The sequence below is a fragment of the Natator depressus genome, chromosome 10, assembly GCF_965152275.1.
Source record: "Natator depressus isolate rNatDep1 chromosome 10, rNatDep2.hap1, whole genome shotgun sequence".
Lineage (NCBI taxonomy): Eukaryota > Metazoa > Chordata > Testudines > Cheloniidae > Natator > Natator depressus.
Genome location: NC_134243.1, coordinates 42656027 through 42677844, shown reverse-complemented (window position 1 = coordinate 42677844; position 21818 = coordinate 42656027). Strand labels below are relative to the sequence as shown.

At 45.1% G+C, this 21818-nt stretch overlaps 1 protein-coding gene across 10 annotated transcripts in view; it reads right to left on the bottom strand.

Moving 5' to 3' along the window:
• Window positions 1-930: 930 nt before the first annotated feature.
• Window positions 931-21818, bottom strand: part of CELF6 (CUGBP Elav-like family member 6) — a 220748-nt gene continuing 199860 nt past the window's right edge. For 6 of the 10 annotated variants that reach the window (XM_074965886.1, XM_074965893.1, XM_074965894.1 and 3 more), the window contains one exon: window positions 6054-6191. Coding sequence is in view for 3 of the 10 variants with exons in the window: in XM_074965895.1 (XP_074821996.1) it covers window positions 6020-6191; window positions 9725-9813 (261 nt within the window). In the remaining 7 variants the exon portion in view is untranslated. Of the gene's footprint in view, window positions 6192-9724; window positions 9814-21818 lie in introns of those variants that run through there. The other 4 variants (XM_074965895.1, XM_074965888.1, XM_074965892.1 and 1 more) reach the window with 4 other exon arrangements.

The following is a 21818-nucleotide window of genomic DNA, read 5'->3' as shown; positions in this document are numbered from 1 at the left end:
CCCTTCATATTTCTATTCTATTCTATTCTATTCTATTCTATTCAGGTTCTTATGCTGTGCCAATCGTTATGGTATCTTAATGCCTATTTGGTGTTGTCCAAGCCAGTAAGATAACCAGGAAAGTCTTATGAAAGTCTTGTTTTTGCTTGCTCTAGACTGAGGGACCAGTTTTTAAGGCAGGGAGTAGCAGACTAGCTTTACTTCTCTTAGCCGTAATACTAAGTATGGTTTAACAGGATCTGTAGAACATTCACCCCTTTGCTTTACACTGTAGTTTGATCCCAACAGTGGGACATGTCAGCAAAGCTTCCCTTTATTCCCTTCACCATCACTTCTTCAGTTACTTGCATATCGGTTTTTGGCCCCAACATTTTGGGGCAGCGAATCCAAACCAAAATGGCAGTAAATGGGAACTGGAAGAGAATACTGTCTTGAAATACTTACAGACTTTTCCAACAGTTGTAATGGAGTGGATCATTTGACAAAGGAAGCACAAAAATTTGGTGGTTTAAGTTAATGGTTGGGTCAGAAGACTCTGGACCTAATTCTCTGTTGTCCTGCATCGTTTGTTGCTATTTTCACTGCTACCAAGTGGAAATAAGATGGACCAATTCTGATCTGGTAGTGTCCTACACTCACTTTGAACAGGTGTAATGACAACACAAATTGAAGGATAATCAGGGCCTCTTTCTACTGAGTGAATTTCTTGCATGAGTCAGGGTTTTCAACTGCCCTTCACCATTAAGAGGAAACACATATTTTTGTATGATAACACCATAAATTAAGAATAAACAAGATCTCCCGCCAACTGTACCTTGGTTCTTGGTGTAAGACATTCTTTTTTTTTTTAGTAGGTGATTATAGATCATAAATTGCCTTCTAAAACTTAGGCCTGTAGCTTCCCTGGGCAATGCAGTTTCTTTATGTAGGTTATATCTGGAGCTAAGCCATCAAAATCTCAGTCTTTCAGAAAGAGACATGGATGAGCTAAAGAGTGATGGGGCACTCAACATACCACCCTTTGATACTAGGCAGCTGGGAGCAGGTCACTGAATTTCTCAGGTCACTTATATGGAAACAAGGACTGAGCCACTCATTAACTTTCCTGGAGGCAGCTGGAACAGGGCTATCACACCTAACAGGCCCCATATTCACTACAGTGGTCTGCTGTTTGAAGTAGAGCCTGGAACACATTGTTCAGTTGTACTATGAATATCACTTGCTGATTGGAGCCCCCCTGTTGTATGTATTTTTTGTTGTTGTTGCTTTTTTCATTTTTTTTTAAAAAGTCACTTTCACATGATCACTAAAGTCGATTGTCTTTTTTTTTTTGTTTTCAAATGGAGAGTTATCCTACGTTAAATGCTAACGTTCTACAAAAGCATTCTGTTCTAAACCACTAGGAAATGTAACAATGACTCACAGAAAAAGGAGTCCAGTGGCCAAGCGACCAAACCAGGGCATGTGAGCTGTGAAGGGCAACTAGACACATCTAGTCTCTTCACATGGCTTGTCCATCCTGCATTCTGTTCGGCTGGACATTTCCTAAATTCCATCTCGGACCTCCTCTCCTCTCCTTGTGGCTTTGGGCAACCCATTCATGGCCAACCAGTACCCACAAAAGTCATGTTGTAAAGTGACTGGTCACTAGGTACTGAAGAACAAATGTGGGTGAAGTTACACCAGTGCAGCTGAGAGCAGGATCTGGCCCTTGGTTAATATTGCTCAAGAGACACAGAGCCCACCTCCCTTGTGGGGTATCTGCAGGCACCAGAGAGGCTAAAGAAGGTGCGAGTGCTGTGGAGTATGTTGGCGTATGTTCATCAATGCTGTGACTCAAATATGACTCTCAGAGCCTGGGACTGTAAGGCAGGAGATGGCTCGAGAGATGCAAAAAACAAGGAGGGTTTGGAGACAACCCCTAGTCTTAGAAATACAGAATTTCTGACCACATTTACCCTCAGTAGCATGGAATTTGGCACTAAACAACAGCTAGGCTTTATGAGTGGCCTGGCTCTACACACTTGCTTTAGAAGCTCTTTGGTTAGATTGCTTCCACAAACCTTTAGTCAACCAGCTCCCTTGTCCCCTGAATGCTCAACAGTATGGGCTTCTTTCTACCCCCACTAGCATTGTGAGAGCCGTACCTGGTGCCAGGTGCCAGCTACTTCTTTTCTTTGTACATTCAGCGGGGCAAACAGCGGGCTGAGGCTAGGGGCAGCCTGCGGTGGGAGCCTGATTCAGTACATGTTGAAGTCAGTGGCAAAGCTGCAATGGGATGGATGGATCCTGCTCCAATAGCGTAGGATCAGCCCCTGGTTTAGTTAGTACTGTTGGAGTAGAAGGGTTTTCTTGAAAGGCTCTGAGTGATGTACTTTAGGGCCGACAATTCAGTATCTGACCGCTACACAGACATAATATTTTTCACTTCTACAGTGCGTTGCATGCAAAGATCTCAAAGCACTTTGCAAACATCGATTAAACGTGCCTCACAATGTGTCTTGTGAGTTAGGGAACTATTATTACTCCTGTTTTAAAACTGAGGCAGAACGAGGACAGTGACTTTAAACAGAGCTTTTATCCCATCCAATGAATCTGCAGCAATGTCAGGAATAAAGGCCATGAGTCCCAACTCCCAGTCCTCTGCTCTAACCATGCAGTGCGTGTACAGCACCATTCCTTACACCCCTCTTCCTTCCTGCCTAGCTGCAAACAATTTTAGTTTGAAATAGAGTCTAATTTAGTTCTAAACAGGTCAAAGGCAGCAGGATCTCCCATACACAGCATGATAATTAACACCTACTTAAACCATAAACCTAGCCCAGCAGAGCAGCAGTGAATCCAAGTAAATGCACTGGTAGTATAAAATGAGCAGGTCTGTGACCATTTCAACACCCAGCATTTGGCTGGTGCATAATGGATCCTGTGGCATTTCAGTTGGTTATGTGGATCTGGATCAAAGAGTTCCTTATAAGTCCAAGCCCTATAGGTAATGACAATGGATGGAATACTGCATGTCAAGGAATACTCTTCTAGGTAACGCTCCTGGGTAATGCTTGCAGGGAACAGAAGGTGGTCCATGCATTGGCCCGCTTATAGCTACTATGAGTGTGAAAGCATCCTGGAGTCAGGGATGGAAACATCTGAGGAAGGTGCTCATTTTGAGGCTTCAGAAATGCCCTCCTCTCCCTTGAGTTGACTCTGGAGCACAATTCAGGGGCATGGTTTTAGATCCTGAATCACTCCCCTCTATTTTTGTAAGCCTTATGGTGATTCCTTCCAACTGCTTGCAAGGTGACAGGTTCAGGCACTGGGGAAAGCACAGCCTGCTGCCCGTGGGAAACACGAGTTGTGACAGAAACTAAGAAAAGAGAAGTGATAGATGTGTGAAGAAATTTAAAACAAAGTGCTACACGCCTGCTCCTTTAAGATCCCACAGGAGATATAGTCTGGCCCATTTAAGGTCCCATCTGTCCTATCTGGGGGTTTCTGCTCTGCAGGGTGAATTCCATTGAATAACAATGAGTTCCTCTCAAAAAGGACACTCCCTCCCTGCAGGACAGGGGGAGTTTTAAAGGGCCATGACTGCACATCCTCTCAGACTTGAAGGCAAGGCCTTTCCAATGGTTGCGAGGAGGGGAGCAAACCTTCAGCCACCCTGGAGAACATCAAAGACAAGAAGTAAAGGGACGGGTGAGACAAGAGTGATTGTGAGCCCACTGGTATATACGTATTTATGGATGGCAGGGGATATCTGCTTCTACCATTCTGCAAAATTATTGTGTTCGATGCAGGAATCACTGAGTTATGCAGTCCCTTCTGGCTTTCCAATCCACAGGTGAAATCCTGACCCCATTGAAGTCAATGGGGAAACACCTGATTCCAGTGCAGTCAAGTTTTCATGCTATGACTATAAATCTCCATGACATGAAAAATCTGACCTCCCAGAGGCTGCTGGTCTCTCAGACGTTTGCCCTCTCTCTTGTTTTATTTTTTGTATATGACCAAGTTGCTAGTTTTTTTGTTCTGGGCCTGGAGGTGGGGAAAGATGAAGGTTTGCTTTCATGAGGGAGAGCTGGACTTGATAATGTCTTGAGGTCCCTTCCAGCCCTACGTTTCTATGATTATATGATACCTCAGGGATGAATTCAGCCCTTGTTTAAACTCAATGGGCCAAACTTTGTACTGATGGATGCCCCATACAATCGAATTGACTCCACTGGGATTGCAGGGAATATAAATCAGTGCAGAGTCTGGTCCACTATAGTTAATAACAGCCTCCCGCACTGCCTCTCCTGGCTTGAATTTTACCTTTGGACGCATGCAGCGATCAGTGAGATCAGCTGGTGGGGAAGATTTATACCATGATGCAAATATCTGACCTTGAGCAAATCTGCCCTGCTGATAGGAAATCTGAGAGGTGGTGAAGGGTGTGTGGGAAAGAAAATCTTTTGTTTTCACAATGAAACATGTAAGCACCTGGAGGGGACGTGTGCTCCACATACATATTTGGCACAGTCTGATATAGTCTTATGCTGAAGCATCAGGTATCATATGTTAATATATCTGCAACCCACGAACCAAATTCTGATCGGATATGCCCAGGTAATGCAGCGACCTCAGCAAGGGATGCACTGGTGTAACAGAGTTGGATTTGGATGTACAACGTTATGGCCCCAATTCACCTCTCGCACACAGTGTAAAGGAGAGGCCGAGGGGATCATATATATCTCAGGAGCTAGTGAAGGTTGCAACACGTTTCTCATAATTGTCTCAGCAGTAGAGCTGGTTGACATTTCTCAACCAAAATCGTTTTTTGCCACAAAGGGAGTTTAATCAAAATTGAAATGTGTAGTGAAAAACAGGCCAATTTGGATGGAATTTTCAATTTCTCAAGAACTCAAAACAAAATGAAAATTTCCCTTTGAAACAAACATCTTTGCTTTCTTTAAAAATTTTCCTTTGACAAAACCCAAATCTTCCTTAACAATTTCAAATGGAATGATTTCTTCCATGTTCTCGGTGGAGGCAAAACTGGATCTTTCAACCAGCTCTACTTACCAGCCAAAATCTTCATTTCTATGTTTTTGTCTGGGGTGGGACAGGGATGCGAGAAGAAGTTGCCATGACAGAAATGCCACGATTTCACTTTCCATAGCCTTGGAAAAACTTCCCCGCTTTCTGGTCCCTTGGGCTCCTACAGCCTGTGGAGTCGCTGGGCCACTGGAACACACGACACGGTAAACAAAGCTCTTTCTAGTTTCCCTCTATTTGTGTTTCTTTTTGAAACGCTCGCAGCTGTTACGTGATACGTCTACCTTTTTTCTTTGTTTTTTTGTTAAATTAATTTATTTATATATATTTTTAAAAAAGCAGTAGTCCTTTGGTCCCTAAACTCTAAGGAATGATATGACTTTGAAAGAAGTAAATCCTATGTCCCTGTGCCAGTGACAAGCAAGGAGAGGGGCACATCCCTCCGCCCTGCTCCATGGTGTGTGTATGTGTGTATATATATATATATATATATATATATATATATATATATATATATATATATATATAAACGTATTTATATATCTCTTCTATAAGTCCAACATGCGCTTAGCCTTTGATTTTTTTTTTCCAGCCAGATATGGAAAAAAATCAATTTCTCTTTCCCTTTTAAAACAAAACGTTATCCAGGTGAAACATACACGCCTGGTCCAATCCCACTGGCTTTGGTTTATATCCATTTGGATCCTCTTTCCTAGTTCCTCCTTTGAAACTTGTAGCAGCAAATGAGTGCTTTAAAAAGGTAGGGTTCATCCTCATGAATGACCTGTCCTAGCTCTCAATCCTAGGTTGGTTTGTTTTTCCTTCCAAAAATCCCACCTCTCTCCTTGCGAGGAATTCAAAGTCTTCTCCAGCAGCCACCATTTCATAGTCTGACTCAGCAAATATCTGCACCTGTTTGTCTTTTCTCCAACATCACTGTGTCTTTTTCTTTCTTGTTAAGAAACAAACAAAACTGATTCAAAAATTAAAAAAGAAAAAGAAGATACAACCACGATGGCTCTCTTTTTCGCCAGCATTTCTTCTCCTCCTTCGCTTCCGCCTCCTCCATGATATGTTGCAAAGAAAGAGAGTTACAAGTTTGGATACTGCACTTGGGAAAAGGGTTAATACTCTTCATACACTGCAGGGCATCCAACCTGCAAGACAACAAAGGGCATATTACAAGGCTCCAGGATTTGCAAGGCCCATTGGAATGTACAATGCATGAGAGCCCCCTGAGAACGGCTTTAATGTTGGGTGAGTTTTAGTGCTTGGGAAACAGAGGAAACAGAACTATGCAAGTTCCTTTTTTTTACCCACCTCTGCCAAGGCACCTCAACTCTGTCCTGCAGCTCCACCACCATCCCAGCTCTGCCAACGTGCCTCCATCCTCAACTTAAGCACACGCTCTTATTCCAGTCTTGGGTTCCCCTCACACAGCTCTACCAATGACCCTCAAACCTGACCTGTAGCACCCCTGCTATTTCAGTCCTGGACTATCCACACAGATCTGCCAATGAATGCATCTCAGTTCTGACCTACTTCAGTCCTGGGCCCCCGCACAACTTTGCCAGTGCACCTCAATCCTGACCTGTAGCTGACCCTGCTATTCCAGTACTGGGTGCTTTTCAGCCCAGACTACCTTTATGTTAAACAGTACAGTTGTTTTGCAATTTGGAGAAATGTCCATTAGGAACTACATTTAGATCCACTAAACACATTTTCACTTGGAACTGAGGCTAGACTTGAGGCTAAGTCCTCAAATGTAAAAAGGCAAGGGCACCTCTAAATTTCACAGGATTCCACTAGCTGGTTAAGTGGTATGGAGGAGCACTAGTGAGATACATGTGCCCTTCAGCTGGGTCATCACCCCCCCCCCCCAAAATAACCAGTCCATTGTTTAAAGAGATGGCACTTCTTATTTAAAGTCTCTGCAAAATGTTCAACAGTGAGAATGTTAGAGGCCAAACTCTCTGGTGGTATAACTCCTCTGAGGTCAAAGCAATTACATCAGCTGATAATTTTGCCCTAAATTCCTTTGAAATCTCATTTGGCTCATTTTGTCACTGCGAATACGGGCTTCCTAGCTCTGAAGAATCACAAAGACTGCCTGCTTTGTCTCCTCTTATGAAAGTGAAAGGGTCTGCATGGAGATCTGATGTCCTAACGGGACAGAACTGCACTGGCTGAACCAGAGGTGAGTTATTAGTCCTCCTGTGTTAGGGAATGGGACCTGAGCACCTAACTACCGTATATTCTTTTGTAAATCCCACCTCAGTCTTTCCTCATAACTCACTCTCTCCTGCTCCAGCCTCACTTTCTGCTATTCTACTCTGAATTCCCTTTTGGATGGGATGAGAAGGAATATTCAGCAAAGAAAAAGAAGACTTCAGTTCCAACTCAGAATCCGCAAACCATACTGCTGAAGGATCAACGTTCGGGGTATTCCCAAGTGCTTTTCTGCATGCACTACCACGTTTTTGAGACTATATTTTGAAAATAACAAAAGGGAAAAGAATACGAAATAAAACCCTTCATTTCTTGTTTCAACCGAAATTAAGTGAAACCCCCTTTTTTCAGAAATAATATTGGAACCAAGAGTGATTCCTTAACAATTAAATTTCCCCGGTCATTATGGCCATATAGTGAATGCAGGTGAAACACAAACACAGATTGTTACGTTACAACAAAGAGAAAAGAAGAGAGGGCAGAGGAGACGGTGGAGTTCGGAGGGGTGGGGAGTCAAAGTTCACAACTAATCAAGACTGACCAATCAGCACTCCAAAAACTATCCACCAGGGGCTTCACTACGGCACTTCACAATCGCCAAAAGAAAAGCACCAATACAGAAAAAATAAAGATATAGAAATAGAGATATAGAAAACTCAACGTCAAATCATGCAACGAGATTACAACCGGCCACATGGCGTCATCGCAGAGGACGATGACAACATGAGTTAGTCACTTACAGTTTCGGTTTATTTGGGAGAGATAGTTTTGGTTTGGGTCTCCCACAACAGCTAGAGGGTTGCTAGGCAACTGGGGGGCCATCTTGGAGCAATGATTGGCCTGGTCTGGTTAGGTACAGTAGTGGTTGGGTTGGAGGAAACAAAACATAAAGAAAAGATGAATTGGTTTGATGGAGTTTTTCATTTTCATTTTTGGTTGATCCAGAACAGAAAGTGAGCCTTTGAGGTCATGTGTAATAATGCTTTGATCTCCTCTAGCACCTTCCCCTTGGTGAATCTCACAATGCTTTACACATTAATGTCACATCACTCGCAAGAGACCCAGGGTCAGGTGAGTATGAATGTCCCCATTCTCAGAGCTAACGGATGCTCATTTGTGATTGGTCACATAAGCTACCTAGTATAATTTCTCTTCCCTGACTGGATGTGAGCCAGCAAACACATCCAACTGGAAAATCTGGGTGTGCAAATTTCAAATTTGGCAGCTGCAAATACTCACGTACGTGACTTTGAAATTCACCATGATGAACAACTTCTTTCATTCTTTCCCTTTTTTTTTGCATTAATTGCTTTGCTCTGCCCATTTAGGGGGAAACTGAGGCATAAAGGTGGCAAGTGAATTGCCCAAGATCACACAGTGAATCAGAGCTGGGACTAGAACCTGGGGATCCTAGCTCCAAACCCATTCCCTCTAGCCATTAGAGACACTGCTTCTCAGCTTAAATAGCTGCATGTTAAAGGAAAAATGGAACTTATTCACCTATTTCTATGAATGAAAGGAAGACTAGATTATATGAGTCATGTACACTAAGTGTGTGGTGAAGGAAGACCAAGATTTTACCTTCTGGCTCTTTTCTTCCAGGAAACTTTGCTAAACACTTGACAAAGTGTTTATGGAGAAACTGCCCCGTCTTCAGAGAGACTTCCTCCTCGCTGCTGTGCTAGACTGAACAGTACCGTCAGGAATGGCTGTCTTTGAACAGTCCACTCACTCCTATGGAAAATCAGTTCTACGCAGTCTCACCACTGCTCTCCTCTTAACCCAGAAGTGAAGACCATGGTGTTCAGGGCCTGGCATGCCAAGCTCCTAGATGCAAGCAGCCAGGTGCAAGGTGGAACACTGAATGCTGTGATCTATTTCTTCAGGCCACAGTTTCCTACTTTATACACCCAGGCACAGGTGCGGGAACTAGGGGTGCTGGGGGTGCTGCTGTAACCCCTGGCTTGAAGTGGTTTCCATCACATACAGGGTTTACAGTTTGGTTCCATGGCTCTCAGCACCCCCCCTATACAAATTGTTCCAGTCCCCCTGCACCCAGGATAGTTGCAATCTGTTCTGTTTAACTAGGCCCCAGTTAAGGCTCTAGGTATGTCTCTTTCAGGCAGAGGGCAGGCCCCCTTGTTTCACATGCAGCATATGAGCAAGACATTTCACAAAGCATATGGGCTGTAGAGAGAAAAGAGTTATCTCTGGCTGGGCGACTAGGACAAAGTCAGTGAGGAGATTGAGTTGTCTAAGTCTTGCCATGACTTTTCAACCTACAGACCTGCAACGAGTAGGCACATGTGCCAAAGTTCCAGGCCCAGCTTTTCAGGGGCTTGGGTGAAAGCAGGTGAAGGCTTTGCCCTGCTGTTAGGCTTAGAATGGGTGACAACGATGGGATGGAAACACATAATGGATGGATGACCCAGGTCAGATATAATAAAGTAAGATTACTCACCTGTGAGTGGCGTTCTGAGTGTGCATTGCCTCTGCAGAGCCACACCTTTGGGGGTGCATATGCCTTAGGGCCATGAGCCCAGATAGCACCTAGAAAGCAGAGATGGATGGTCCCACACATACACCTACCTGTGGAGCTCAAGGCTCGGTGTGAAGTAATGCAAGGACTGCACATCTAACCACCCTCAGTTCTTCCCACAAGTTCAGAATGCTGTGTATGGGAAGGAGGTTGGTTCAGTGTGAATTTGCAGGGGCAACACTGTAGTTACAGATAGTATATTTTCTTTCTCACCCAGAATTGCCTCTGCATATCCCCATGCTTGGGAGACTGACTAGCAGTAAGAACCCCTTAGAGGAGGGTTGAGGAGTCCTCGGTTAAAGAAAGGTCAAAGGACTGTTCTCCTAAAATTAGCACCATGTTTGGCCCCTAAGTCAAGACAGTCATGTTGTGTGATGTTATGAATGGAGCGCAACAGAGTGACTTCCCAGAGTTCAGAGATGGAGACATCCCTCAAACTCGCTGTGTGAACTGCTTTGAGGGCCTCTAAGCCATCTGGCACTGGGACACGTGCTTGGTCAGGACTGACTCCAGAGCCTAATCTGTTTATACACTCTCTGAACAGAAACTGGTTTTCCCTTACACTTGTCTCCAAATATCACAAATAACTTTGAAGAGTTGCAAAAGAGTTTTGTCCTCCCCAGGTGATGACACAGTGCCTTCTCACTGTCTAACATACGTAGCCTAGCTCCAGCTGATGAAATACCCTATCTCTGCTGTGTTGTTCAGTAAAGGTGGCCATGTCTCTCTGCCAGAGCAGGAAGTGAGGCCGGCCTGAGCCAGAGGCCTTTTGTTGGCTTTAAGAGCCATTTGTGTACAGGAAGAATAGTCTTCTCTGCTCTCCGATCCCAAAGAGCTTGTGTGACTTCCCTCTCACTGCCCACCCTGGCTGTCAGGGGTCTCTGCAACTCCTGGAGCTGTTCAGTCTCCACCTCTCTGAGTGAGGGCACAGTCTCACTTCCCTCTGGGGAGGTGAGAGAGGATGGCTTCAGCCTTTGTTGCACCACATGCATCTTCTGGGTTCTCTAATTCCTCCGCCTCTTCTTCACACTCCAAGGATCATCCTCCAGATTTGTCAGTGGAGGGAAAGGCAGGCTTAGGTGATGAGGTGAGTATTTCTTCCAGGTACTCTGGAGAAGATGAGCTTTGCAAGAGGCCTCTCAGTGGATTGCCTCTTGGCTCGATGGACAGACAATGCCACTTGTGTCATACTGGCCATGGTGTCTGATGGCCGTAAGTGACCTCTTAGAAGAACTTCATGGTGAGGGAGAAGTCCAAAGAGCATGTCTCAGTATAACCTCCCTGTAATACTGGGAGCATGTGTCCAAGGTGCTAGGAGAGGGAGAATGGTCCCTCTCTCTCATCTTACACTTGGGTTTGCAAGGAAAAGTATGGATCAGAGAGCCACCAGGACAACCCTCCATTCTTATCTCTGTCCAGGAAGTCCTTGGATCTGAATTTGGGCCACTGAGGCAGGAAAAATCAAAGGAGAGCTTGGTTTTTTTGGACATGAAAATGCCGTGGCAGATCTCCTATTGCCCTGAGAAGGATGAGAACATGGATCACTGCCTCCCTGAGCTCCCAGACAAAACAGGGGCAGAGAGAGATACATCAGTCACTGGATCTCAAGATTTCAATTCAGGCAGCCCCAGCTCCAACCTCTATGGATCTGAAGAGCCCACAGCACTAACAGGTGCTTGGATCTGAGGGCTTTATGATGCTTGCAAACCACCGGTTCCTGCATTGAGCCAGAGGAGAGTGTGTGGGTCTGCACCTATTCTCGGTTAAGAGAGAAGAGAACAGGAACGAGGACTTCCTATGAGGAGTCATGGCCTTTGGGTTTTTTGTAGCCCTTACATCTCAAGAAGCATTGCAACCAGTCCCTCCCTCATTGAACTTTCTTTTGATCCTTTGGTTCTAAGGTGGAACCAGAATGCGATGAGGCCAGTTCCTCTGAAACCTTTGGTACAGAGGAGATGGGTCCAGTGCTGGCTGGCTGGCCTCTCAAGGAATTATCCATCAATAGGCATTTAAGCTGCCCCTCCTGCTCAAGGCAGGTTGGAGGGGTAAAGCTAATCCCAATGACTTCAGGGACGGCCCTTCTCCCATGCCCGGGGCTGTTATGCATATCTGGTCACAAGACACACACCATTTAAATCTGGCTATCGGATAATAAATGGTAGGTTCTCAGCAGGGCAATGAAGGGGATGAGGATGGATCAGAACCCTGCAATGCCACAGATGACAACTGACCTGGGGCTCTGCAGTGGAGCCAGCTGAACTGTCATGAATCTAACAGCCAAGAAACCGATACGCTTCTGGACACAGCTTCAAACTTCTCCAGAAAACATGTAAATTAGCTACCTAACCTGAGCTAAAGATGGAACACCGACTCCTGCAGCACAGGTGAGCTGAAGGATGGTTCTGAGACATGCTGCCTATGGCAGTAGGAATGGAACTGAAGGCAGCTGGGGTCACCAACCCTTGCATTGAACAAGCGAATCTCTGAGAGGTTGGGCAAATGGTCCCATAATGGTCCGGGGCTTGCGATGCAAAGGCATGCACTCGTGAGGATCTGCAGAGGCAATGCTCAGTGGTTGTCATCATCCATTAGAATTTACATCACACATAACTCTGTGTGATGCTTTCAGGAGAGTGAAAGAGACACAGTCCTGGCCCAAAGAGCTGACTATCTCCATCAGAAGAGAACAGTCAAAAGACATGGGTTGGGAAAGAAGGGGCAGGAGTGAAATCAAGGATCGGTCGGGCAGGTCACATTGCAGAGGGAGCCAATCTTGTAAGTTTTGTGTGTTGAAACAGGCACTGAGGGTAGGCACAGGGGAGGAGCTGGCAGCGCAGGGCAAGGCAAAGGAGGTGTGACGTTATTGACATGAACTTGGACCATATAGATCATGGTTGCAACCAAGGTCCTGGAGTGGCACCAAATCTTATATAAAGGGGGTCAAATGAGGTGTCTAAGACAAGGTTATGGTTTGCTGGTTATGATTATGCTCTCTGTATGCATGTATCATTTTTGTATTTAAAGTTATAAGTATTGGCTCTATACATCTGTATTCAAACTTGTGCTATGCTTCTGGGTGACACCCCAGACAAGTTGGTGTCAGCTCTACCTAGCCTGCTTGATGGCCCCTTAAGGACCATCAGCTATACAACTGACCCACTGAGAGAAGGCAGACACGCCTTGGGACTCAGCAAGGCATGCAGGGACATGCCTATGGACCGAACTCTGAGGTTTTTCCAGGCCATGTGATGGATGGCTTGTCTTTGGGACAAAGAAAGAAAGACCACATGGCAAGAGAACATAAAAAGCTGCTGCAGTTCCTCCATCTTGTCTTCAATCCTGCTTCTTACCTCTGGAGGGACTTTGCTACACTGAAGCTTTGAACCAAGGACTGAAAGACCCATCCCAGCTGTGGACGTACTCCAGAGACTTGATTTGAACCTGCAGTTTATTCTATCACTGCTGCAAGCCTGAACCAAGAACTTTGCCATGACTGTGTGTAATCGATTCCATTTAACCAATTCTAGCTCTCATCTGTATCTTTTTCCTTTTATGAATAAACCTTTAGATTTTAGATTCTAAAGGATTGGCAACAGCGTGATTTCTGGGTAAGATCTGATTTGTATATTGATCTGGGTCTGGGGCTTGGTCCTTTGGGATCGAGAGAACCTCTTTTCTTTTCCTGGTGTATTGGTTTTCATAACCATCTGTCCCCATAACAAGTGGTACTGGTGGTGATACTGGGAAACTGGAGTGTCTGAGGGAATTGCTTGTGTGACTTGTGGTTAGCCAGTGGGGTGAGACCAAAGTCTTCTCTGTCTGGCTGGTTTGGTTTGCCTCGGTGTGCATAGAAACCCCAGCCTTGGGCTGTAACTGCCCTGCTTTAAGTAGTTTGTTCTGAATTGGGACACTCAGTTGGGTCCCGCCGGAACAAGCATCGTTACAGCAGGGATTAAAAGAAAGGGAGGGAGGTCACTTGGCATACATGGGAAGTCGATTGGGAATAGGGAGAAGAGCAGGCAAGGCATGAGAGGGAGCAAGAATGGAAGAGAATGGGGTTAGATTGGGCGTGATGGCACACGGCAAGGACATTGTGGCCAGTGTAGAGCGCAGCAGTTAGGGTGAGCATGATGGGAGATGAGGAAGGGGCAGAGCACAGGGGGCAAGGTTAGAAGCTATAGGAAAGGGGAGAGGAAAAGAATTTCTTCATGGAAAAACCACGCACAATCATCATCCAGAGCCTGAAATTACCCTGAACAGAGACTCGCTTTTGTCGCATTTTTCTCTCTGGGTTCCCGCCAGGCCTGGGAGGAGAAATGCTGGCAGGCCATGAGAAACCCCACTCTAGCTGCATTTCCTGCCCTAGTCACAAACACAATTTGGACCAGGGGGCCCAAGTGGGTCTCGTTTATGTTCCGGTCAGTGCTAGTTTGGGTTTATTTTGATCCTCTTATGCAGGGACACGCCCCCCACTCCGTTGAGAGGGTAGGCGGGGACACTGCCCCGCTGAGAGGGCATATGGGGACATGGTTTTTAAACCTCTTTAAAAACATCCCCTTTGGTATCCCTGGAAATGATCAACCAGTCACCACAGACTGACCCATCCCTCCCTCCTTACTCTGAATGCCCATGTTCTTAGCCAGTTCCCATAGCTGCACTTAGCCACCCTGGACAAAGAAATAAGGCAAAGTGCATGTGAGGCTCCAGGTATCACCCTGCTCTTGACAGGTCTTCTGGTCGGGTGGGACAGTGACACAGCCCGCCCGTCCTGCACCTCCCAGCCACACCACCTCCCAAGTTCAGGGGCTGTCAGTACAATCCCATTTCCGCACAGCAGCCAGTAATTCCAAGTGTCTCTGTTTTGGGTGCCCAACGTGACACCCTGAGGGCCTGATTTTCAAAACTGTTGAGCTATTCCCTCATGATTTCTTGTGTTCCTGCCAGCAAACTCACTGGCAAGTTTATCTGCAGAAAGCAAATGCAACAAGGTCACAAACACAGCTGAAGCCCATTAGTTTGAACAATCAAACTAATTTTGGGGAATACTTTGTTGCTGTATTCGGCCAGCTGGACATGATTAAATGCCAAGTGAGGCCTACAAGCTCTGGCCTGATATAGTATACAAGGAATCAGTTCATTCACCTCTTGGCTGTAGTCCCCTCTGTGGTGGCACCTGGTTTTTTAACAGTGATTGGCAACAATATGCCACAGTTTGGACAGATGAGAATATTGTAGCCAGATGAAGCAGCAGCAGGAATCCAAATCAACAACATGAAATTACTTGAGCTAGAATTTGTCCAGGATACAGGGGTTACTGCCCCTATTCTAGAGATTGAATGGGCCTCCTTTTGGCCAGTCAGTACTATCTGTTCAGGTCACATCATCCATGGAGCTACTAATTGCCTGGAGCATGAGGAAAGACAAAAAAGCAAATGCCTCTTTCCCCTCCACTGTCTCTCTTGTCACGAATTCCCAATGCGGCCTTTGTGCTTTCATAGCAGCTCATCTTGATGAGTCACTGCCCCAGCTTCATGTTTGTATATTTCAGTATTACCAACCCCAAGCGTTCAAAACTCATGAGACAGGCCCCATAAAATCATGAGATTGGCATACAAACCAGAAGATTTTTAAAAAAATCTGGGGTGCTTTTTATATGCTTTCTGGTCTTCAGGCATTTTGGGTACACTTGGGCCATGTTTTCTAGCCTATCTCTGCAACCAGAAGGGCTAGAAACTTGGGGTTTTGTTTAAATGAAAGCTGAGATTTTCACCTCATCACATGACTCCAAGAGTTGGGGCTTTAAGAAAAACGTCAAATATTACCAGACCCTTGGTAACACCATGTGGGTTGGCACCACTGTATTCTGTAGCACGGACTGATTCAAAACACAACCTCTCTTTTTCCCTGGATGCGCTGGTTGCAGGGGTTGTGCTTATGAAAGTCAGAAATGAAATAATCTTGCTTAGAATCAGGCTGAAAGCAGGCAGGCTTCCCCATGCCCAGCCACCGAGGCCAGTCCGTGGTCCTGATCTGCAGCCCCTCCTGCTTTTCTCCCAGTCAGCTCTTCCAATTGACCTTGCTCCCAAGCTATAGCAACTCTGTGGGGTTCCGTTGTGAGCTCCCCACACACCTCTGCCAATTGCATCAATCTGTGCTGTACTGCAGATAAACACCTCCAAGGGACCATGATTTCAAACCATGTGTCACCATGCCCTAATTCAGGTTCATGTTCTTAAGTCTCCAGAGTGGATAGGGGCAGACTATAGTTCCCTGCACCACCAAGCCCTTTGCTTGTAATTAGTTTTTCAGTTCAGCAATCTAATTACTCTCCTGTTGCACTTTCACATCTTACACAAGCAAACACAGAAGTAAGGTGTCTTTAGCCATGTTTTCTTAGATCAGGGGTTCTCAACCTTCATTGCATCGTGACCCCCTTCTGACAACAAAAATTACTATATGATCTCAGGAGAGGGGACTGAAGTCCAAGCCCATTCGAGCTGTGCCCCTTTCTTCAGCCCTGAGCTCCAGCAAGTCTAATGCCAGCCCTAGTGATCCAATTAAAATGGAGTTGTGACCCACTTTGGGGTCCTAACCCACAGTTTGAGAACCTCTGGCTTAGATGCTACTTGGGAAAGACCTTGTATGGCAAAGTCTGCTGAGGGCTTGTTTCTCACAGTGTAGCTGATTGTCCCTGCATGGACAAGCCAGCCAGTCCTGACCTTATGAATCATAGGGCATCAAAGGAATTGGTAAAAACTTACTGAACCACTGACAATTATTTTGGAAAACTCTCAGAAAGCTGGGAAGGTACCAGAAGGATGGAGAAAAGAAAATGCAGGACTGATCTTCCAAAAGCAGAAGGAAGCATGATCCTACCTACTGATACCCCATAAGATCTATCCCTATCCTTAGTAAAATAATGGAACAAATCTTGAGAGAAAGAAAAAAAAATCACTAAACTTCTAGTGTGTTACAGGATCATAATAGGTAAAAATCAGCCTGGACCAGGAGCCCCTTGCAGCATTGCTCAGATGGTGACTTGTATCTTATTGGAGGAACAAGTCTGGGAGTTGCAGCAAACTCGCAAATGGCTACTGAGAGAGGGGGCATTACTGGTCATGACAGCAGCATGTATCATTGCAGGAGTATTGTGTAACACCAACAGACACTGGTCTGTCAACGGGCAGGATCAAACCAGGGACCTCCGGAGCTTAGTGCATGAGCCTCTACCGTATGAGCTAAAAGCCAACTGGCTATTAGCTACGGCTGTAGAGCAGACTCATTTTCTAAGTGGTCTTGGTGCCACTAGATGGGATGGAACACCACACCCAGAAGGTGTGTGGATTATAATCGTATACCCTTTCTTAGTGCACGATGGGAGTAGAGTGTGTGTGTGTTTAATTATGGGGTGTTTTTCACCCTTTTTTGTGTTTTCAAAATAAATATAGCTAAATTTAGAAACAAAATATTTCAAAATGGAAAGTTGAAACATTTAATTTTAAAATGGTCAAAATGAACTGTTTTGACATTTTGGAAAAAAAAATTTTTTTTTCTGTCCAAAACTATTCACCAAATTCAACTTGAATGTGCAAATAGTTTAGGAGCCCTGACAAATTTACCATTTACTGAAAATATTTTGCCTAGAGAGAGAGAGAGAGCATGGGTGAGCTTTGGTATGTGTGCAGCTGTGTATGTTGGGAGAGCCTGGAGAGCGTGTTGGAAGAGTCTTGTAATTATGCCTGTATATCTCACACACACACACATGCGCGCGCGTACATGAATCTACAAGCCAACTGTTTGCTAATTTTGGGGTGTCTCTCAGGGGTTCACTCATTCATGTACCAGCCTTTCCTGATGAGGATTATGTCACAACTACCTGCCTTAGAGTACAACCCTGCCATCAGGTGTTCCATCCCCTCTGCTCCATCCCCCTAGTTAGAGGGTCGGAGCTAGTTTCAAGTGTCAAGGAGGGAAAACATGCCAGCAACTCCTTGTACAAGCTCAGCCATATATCCTTCCCCTCAGTCCCTAGGGAATAATGATCTTGTGGCAACGTGGCCTGAGGCTCTAAGATGTGCAAGTAAGTGCTGAATCTGTAAAAAGTAAAGGAGTACTTGTGGCACCTTAGAGACTAACCAATTTATTTGAGCATAAGCTCACGAAAGCTTATGCTCAAATAAATTGGTTAGTCTCTAAGGTGCCACAAGTACTCCTTTCCTTTTTGCGAATACAGACTAACACGGCTGTTACTCTGAAACCTGCTGAATCTGTGTACACTATTTTATCTGCTCGTGGAATCCCCTCTCCTCGGAATGCCCATACTAGGCAAAGTGCATCCGAATGTGACCCTTGCACATCTTATCTCAGCCTATCTTCTAAACAGCATGGGCTGTTTCTCAGCTGGCTGTTCTCTGGGTGACCTATGAAATGTCACATTTGAATGGACATGTCTCTGGGGAGTGCATTTTGAAGCAGGGAACAGATGTAGACTGCTGCAGGACGGCTGCGTAGTTGTACCCGACCACTCAGAGCAGCAGGTGGCAACACAATGAGAAAGGGTGGAGCTGGTCCAAAATTTCTTTTTATCTCAAAACTGGTTTTTGACAGAAATTTGGGGTTTTGACTGAATTCATTTTTCTTGAAAAAGCATCTGATTCCTGTGGAAAACATCAGTTTTTCAACAAAAAATTAAATGAGTGAAAACTGAAATTGTTTTGGTTTTCAGCCAAACCCAACAATATTTCAGTCTGGATATGTGGCTGCAGTGCCTCATGGTAGTTGTAGTTCAGGTACCTCATTACCCTATTTTCCTATATAAGCTATGACCCTTAGCAGGACATTATTTCCCATGTTGCATCATGGCCATGCAGCTTCCATGATGCACCTCCCCTAATCAAGAATGAGGACCATAGTGCGTCCTGGGAGATGTAGTCTGACCAGGGAGCCTGCACAACTGAGGAGAATGGGAGTATGATACACACAAACTACAACACCCATGAGCCACTACGGCAGCCTTTCAGAATAAAATTATTTCAGTTTTTGGCCAAAATAGTTCAGATTTTTATTTTTCACTAGGAACTTGACATTTTCTTTGGAAGCCCCTCCCCTCCAGTTCTAAAAGAGGGTCAAACTTCTGCATCCCCCCAGTGTTTGGAAGAGGCAGAGTAATAGGCCCAGTGTCACTATATAAAGGCCGTCATGTTCCCATGAGGATTAGCGCAGCACAATGCCAGTCCTGGAGAGCCACAAATTCCTGACTAACAAGCAGTCCACAAGCACCTCCAGTCACTACTGTCTACATTCAAAATAGTGATCAACCAAAGGTTAGAGCCAGGATTTTGGATACTCATCTAAACCCACCTAGTCCCTTGGCCTTGCTAGCTTAGAAATGGTACAAGAATAGGCTTTCTCACTAGATTTCTCCCACTGTTTCCTAGTTTCAGCTCAGCGTCTGCTGCTTCCATGTCCTGGCTAGAGGCAGGGAAGCAAAATGTGCCTGAAAATAAAATGGGAATAGCAAATAAAACTTAAACAGAGCATTTTAAACCTGTGAAAGGGCTTGGGGGCTCTGGTCTAGTTGCATTTGGGATGGAGGTTGGATGGTGGAGTGGCAGTTTGATTAATATTGTGGAGGGAGGGGTGCTCTGGTGCGTTTGAGTTTTAGGGATGATTCATTTTGAAAATCTGATTTTTATCCAATATGGTTCAGCCATCTCAAGTTCAGGCCTGACTTTCCCTAAACACAATGCCCTCTTTAGAAGCCTCTGGCTGGAAGTACTGGCAGATGATGTTTTGGAAGTGGAAAGTCCAGCACACTTTCAAAGCAGAGAGAGACCCGAACCCACACCCTGAATCCAAACACTCCCAATTCTTTCCCTTCTCTGAAATTCAGACCCCAATTCTGCAGCTTGAGTCGTCTCTATTGGAAAGTGCCCTTAGTGTACCTGGGAAGCAGTCTGGAAGGTGACATCTATTGTCTGAATAAGTGGTGGGAACAGGCATCTGGTAGGGTCAAGGACAAACCTAGTGCTTATCCCTCTTAAAACAAGCTGAATCCTGAGCAGTTAGCAAATAAAGAGCTTCTAATCGTCTCTATGGTTGGCACACCATGTGCTTGTGCATCACTGCCCTCAGCTAGATTCAGGGGACCTGCTTCAGGAGAGCAGTTACCCCATGTATTTTTGGACATCAGTCTTGATGCTGCTATTGCATGTAGGTAGATAGCTGATGACATCAGCATATGTGCATATGCAGCCATGCATTACTATAAACAGCGCATGATCAGCAGGGATCCTAGTTTTCCATGATAAAACCCCCAAAATTCTCTGATAAAAAACATTAAAATCCACATTTTTCCACAATTAAAAAATAAACACTGAACTTTGGTTTCCCTCGCCATCCAGAGCTGGGTGGCTGGAGAGCAGCAGCTGCTGGCCAGGTGCCCAGCTCTGAAGGCAGCACTGCAGACAGCAGCAGTGAAAAAGTAAGGGTGGCAACACCATACCATGCCATCCATGGCTGTCCTTAGGATTTATGGGGTCCTATGCAGTATTATTAAACTGCTGCCCCATGCCTAACGGCAGCCCAGGCTTGCTTGTGTATTTTAGATAAGGGTGGTCTTTTGAAGGATTTATTTAAAAAACTATGTCTGAAGAGCCAAGCATTTAAGGCTAAAGATGAATACTCAGATTGTGCATCTAAAAATCTATGCAAGGATTTTTTAGAGATGTGATTTTATAATCTTCAGCAACACACTAATGAAATATTTTTAAAGGAAATTTTAAACTAAGGTCTTGTAGCCTAACATGTTCTGAGTAAATATTACAGTAATGCACAACTGTTTTTATCAATAAATTCAGAAACTGACAGTATATACTTGGGCATTGGCAAATGCCTGTTGAATGGTTTCATTACCACTTATGCTCAAATAAATTGGTTAGTCTCTAAGGTGCCACAAGTACTCCTTTTCTTATTACCACTTGAATGGCTCTTTAACAGTTTCAGTGTTGTGCTAATAGGTCTGGCAGGCTGGAAGCCTTTTTCACTTTTAAGTACTAGATCCCCTCCAGAGGAAGATTCACCAGGCTGCAGCAGCCAGCTGTGGTGGGAGCCTGCAGGAAGGGTCAGAACAGGGATAGGAAGAGGCTGGTGGGTGGACACTAAGACCCAGGGGTGCCCCAAATTCTCAGGTGCCCTATGCAGCTATGTATGCTGCATATGCCTAAGGACAGCCCTGATGCCAACCTTACTTGTGCACTGCCAAAGGCCCCAACTTCCACTGTTCCCGGTGGGTGTTTGACCCTACCCCCGCCCTGGCTCCATCCCTGCACCACCCTCGCCCCACCCCATTCAACCTTTCCCCAAAGTCCCCATCATATTGTATGTATAGTTGGGGTTATTTTTTCCAATGTGCATTACTTTACATTTATCCACATTAAATTTCATTTGCCATTTTGTTGCCCAATCACTTAGTTTTGTGAGATCTTTTTGAAGTTCTTCACAGTCTGCTTTGGTCTTAACGATCTTGAGCAGTTTAGTATCACCTGCAAACTTTGCCACCTCACTGTTTACTCCTTTCTCCAGATCATTTATGAATAAGGTGAATAGGATTGGTCCTAGGACTGAACACCACTAGTTACCACTCTCTATTCTGAAAATTTAGCATTAATTCCTATCCTTTGTTCCCTGTCTTTCAACCAGTTCTCAATCCATGAAAGGATCTTCCCTCTTATCCAATGACAACTTAATTTACGTATGAGTCTTTGGTGAGGGACCTTGTCAGAGGCTTTCTGGAAATCTAAGTACACTATGTCACAGAATATCAGGGTTGGAAGGGACCTCAGGAGATCATCTAGTCCAACCCCCTGCTCAAAGCAGGGCCAATCCCCAATTTTTGCCCCAGATCCCAAATGGACCCCTCAAGGATTGAACTCACAACCCTGGGTTTAGCAGGCCAATGCTCAAACCACTGAGCTATCCCTCCCCCCATGTCCACTGGATCCCTCTTGTCCACATG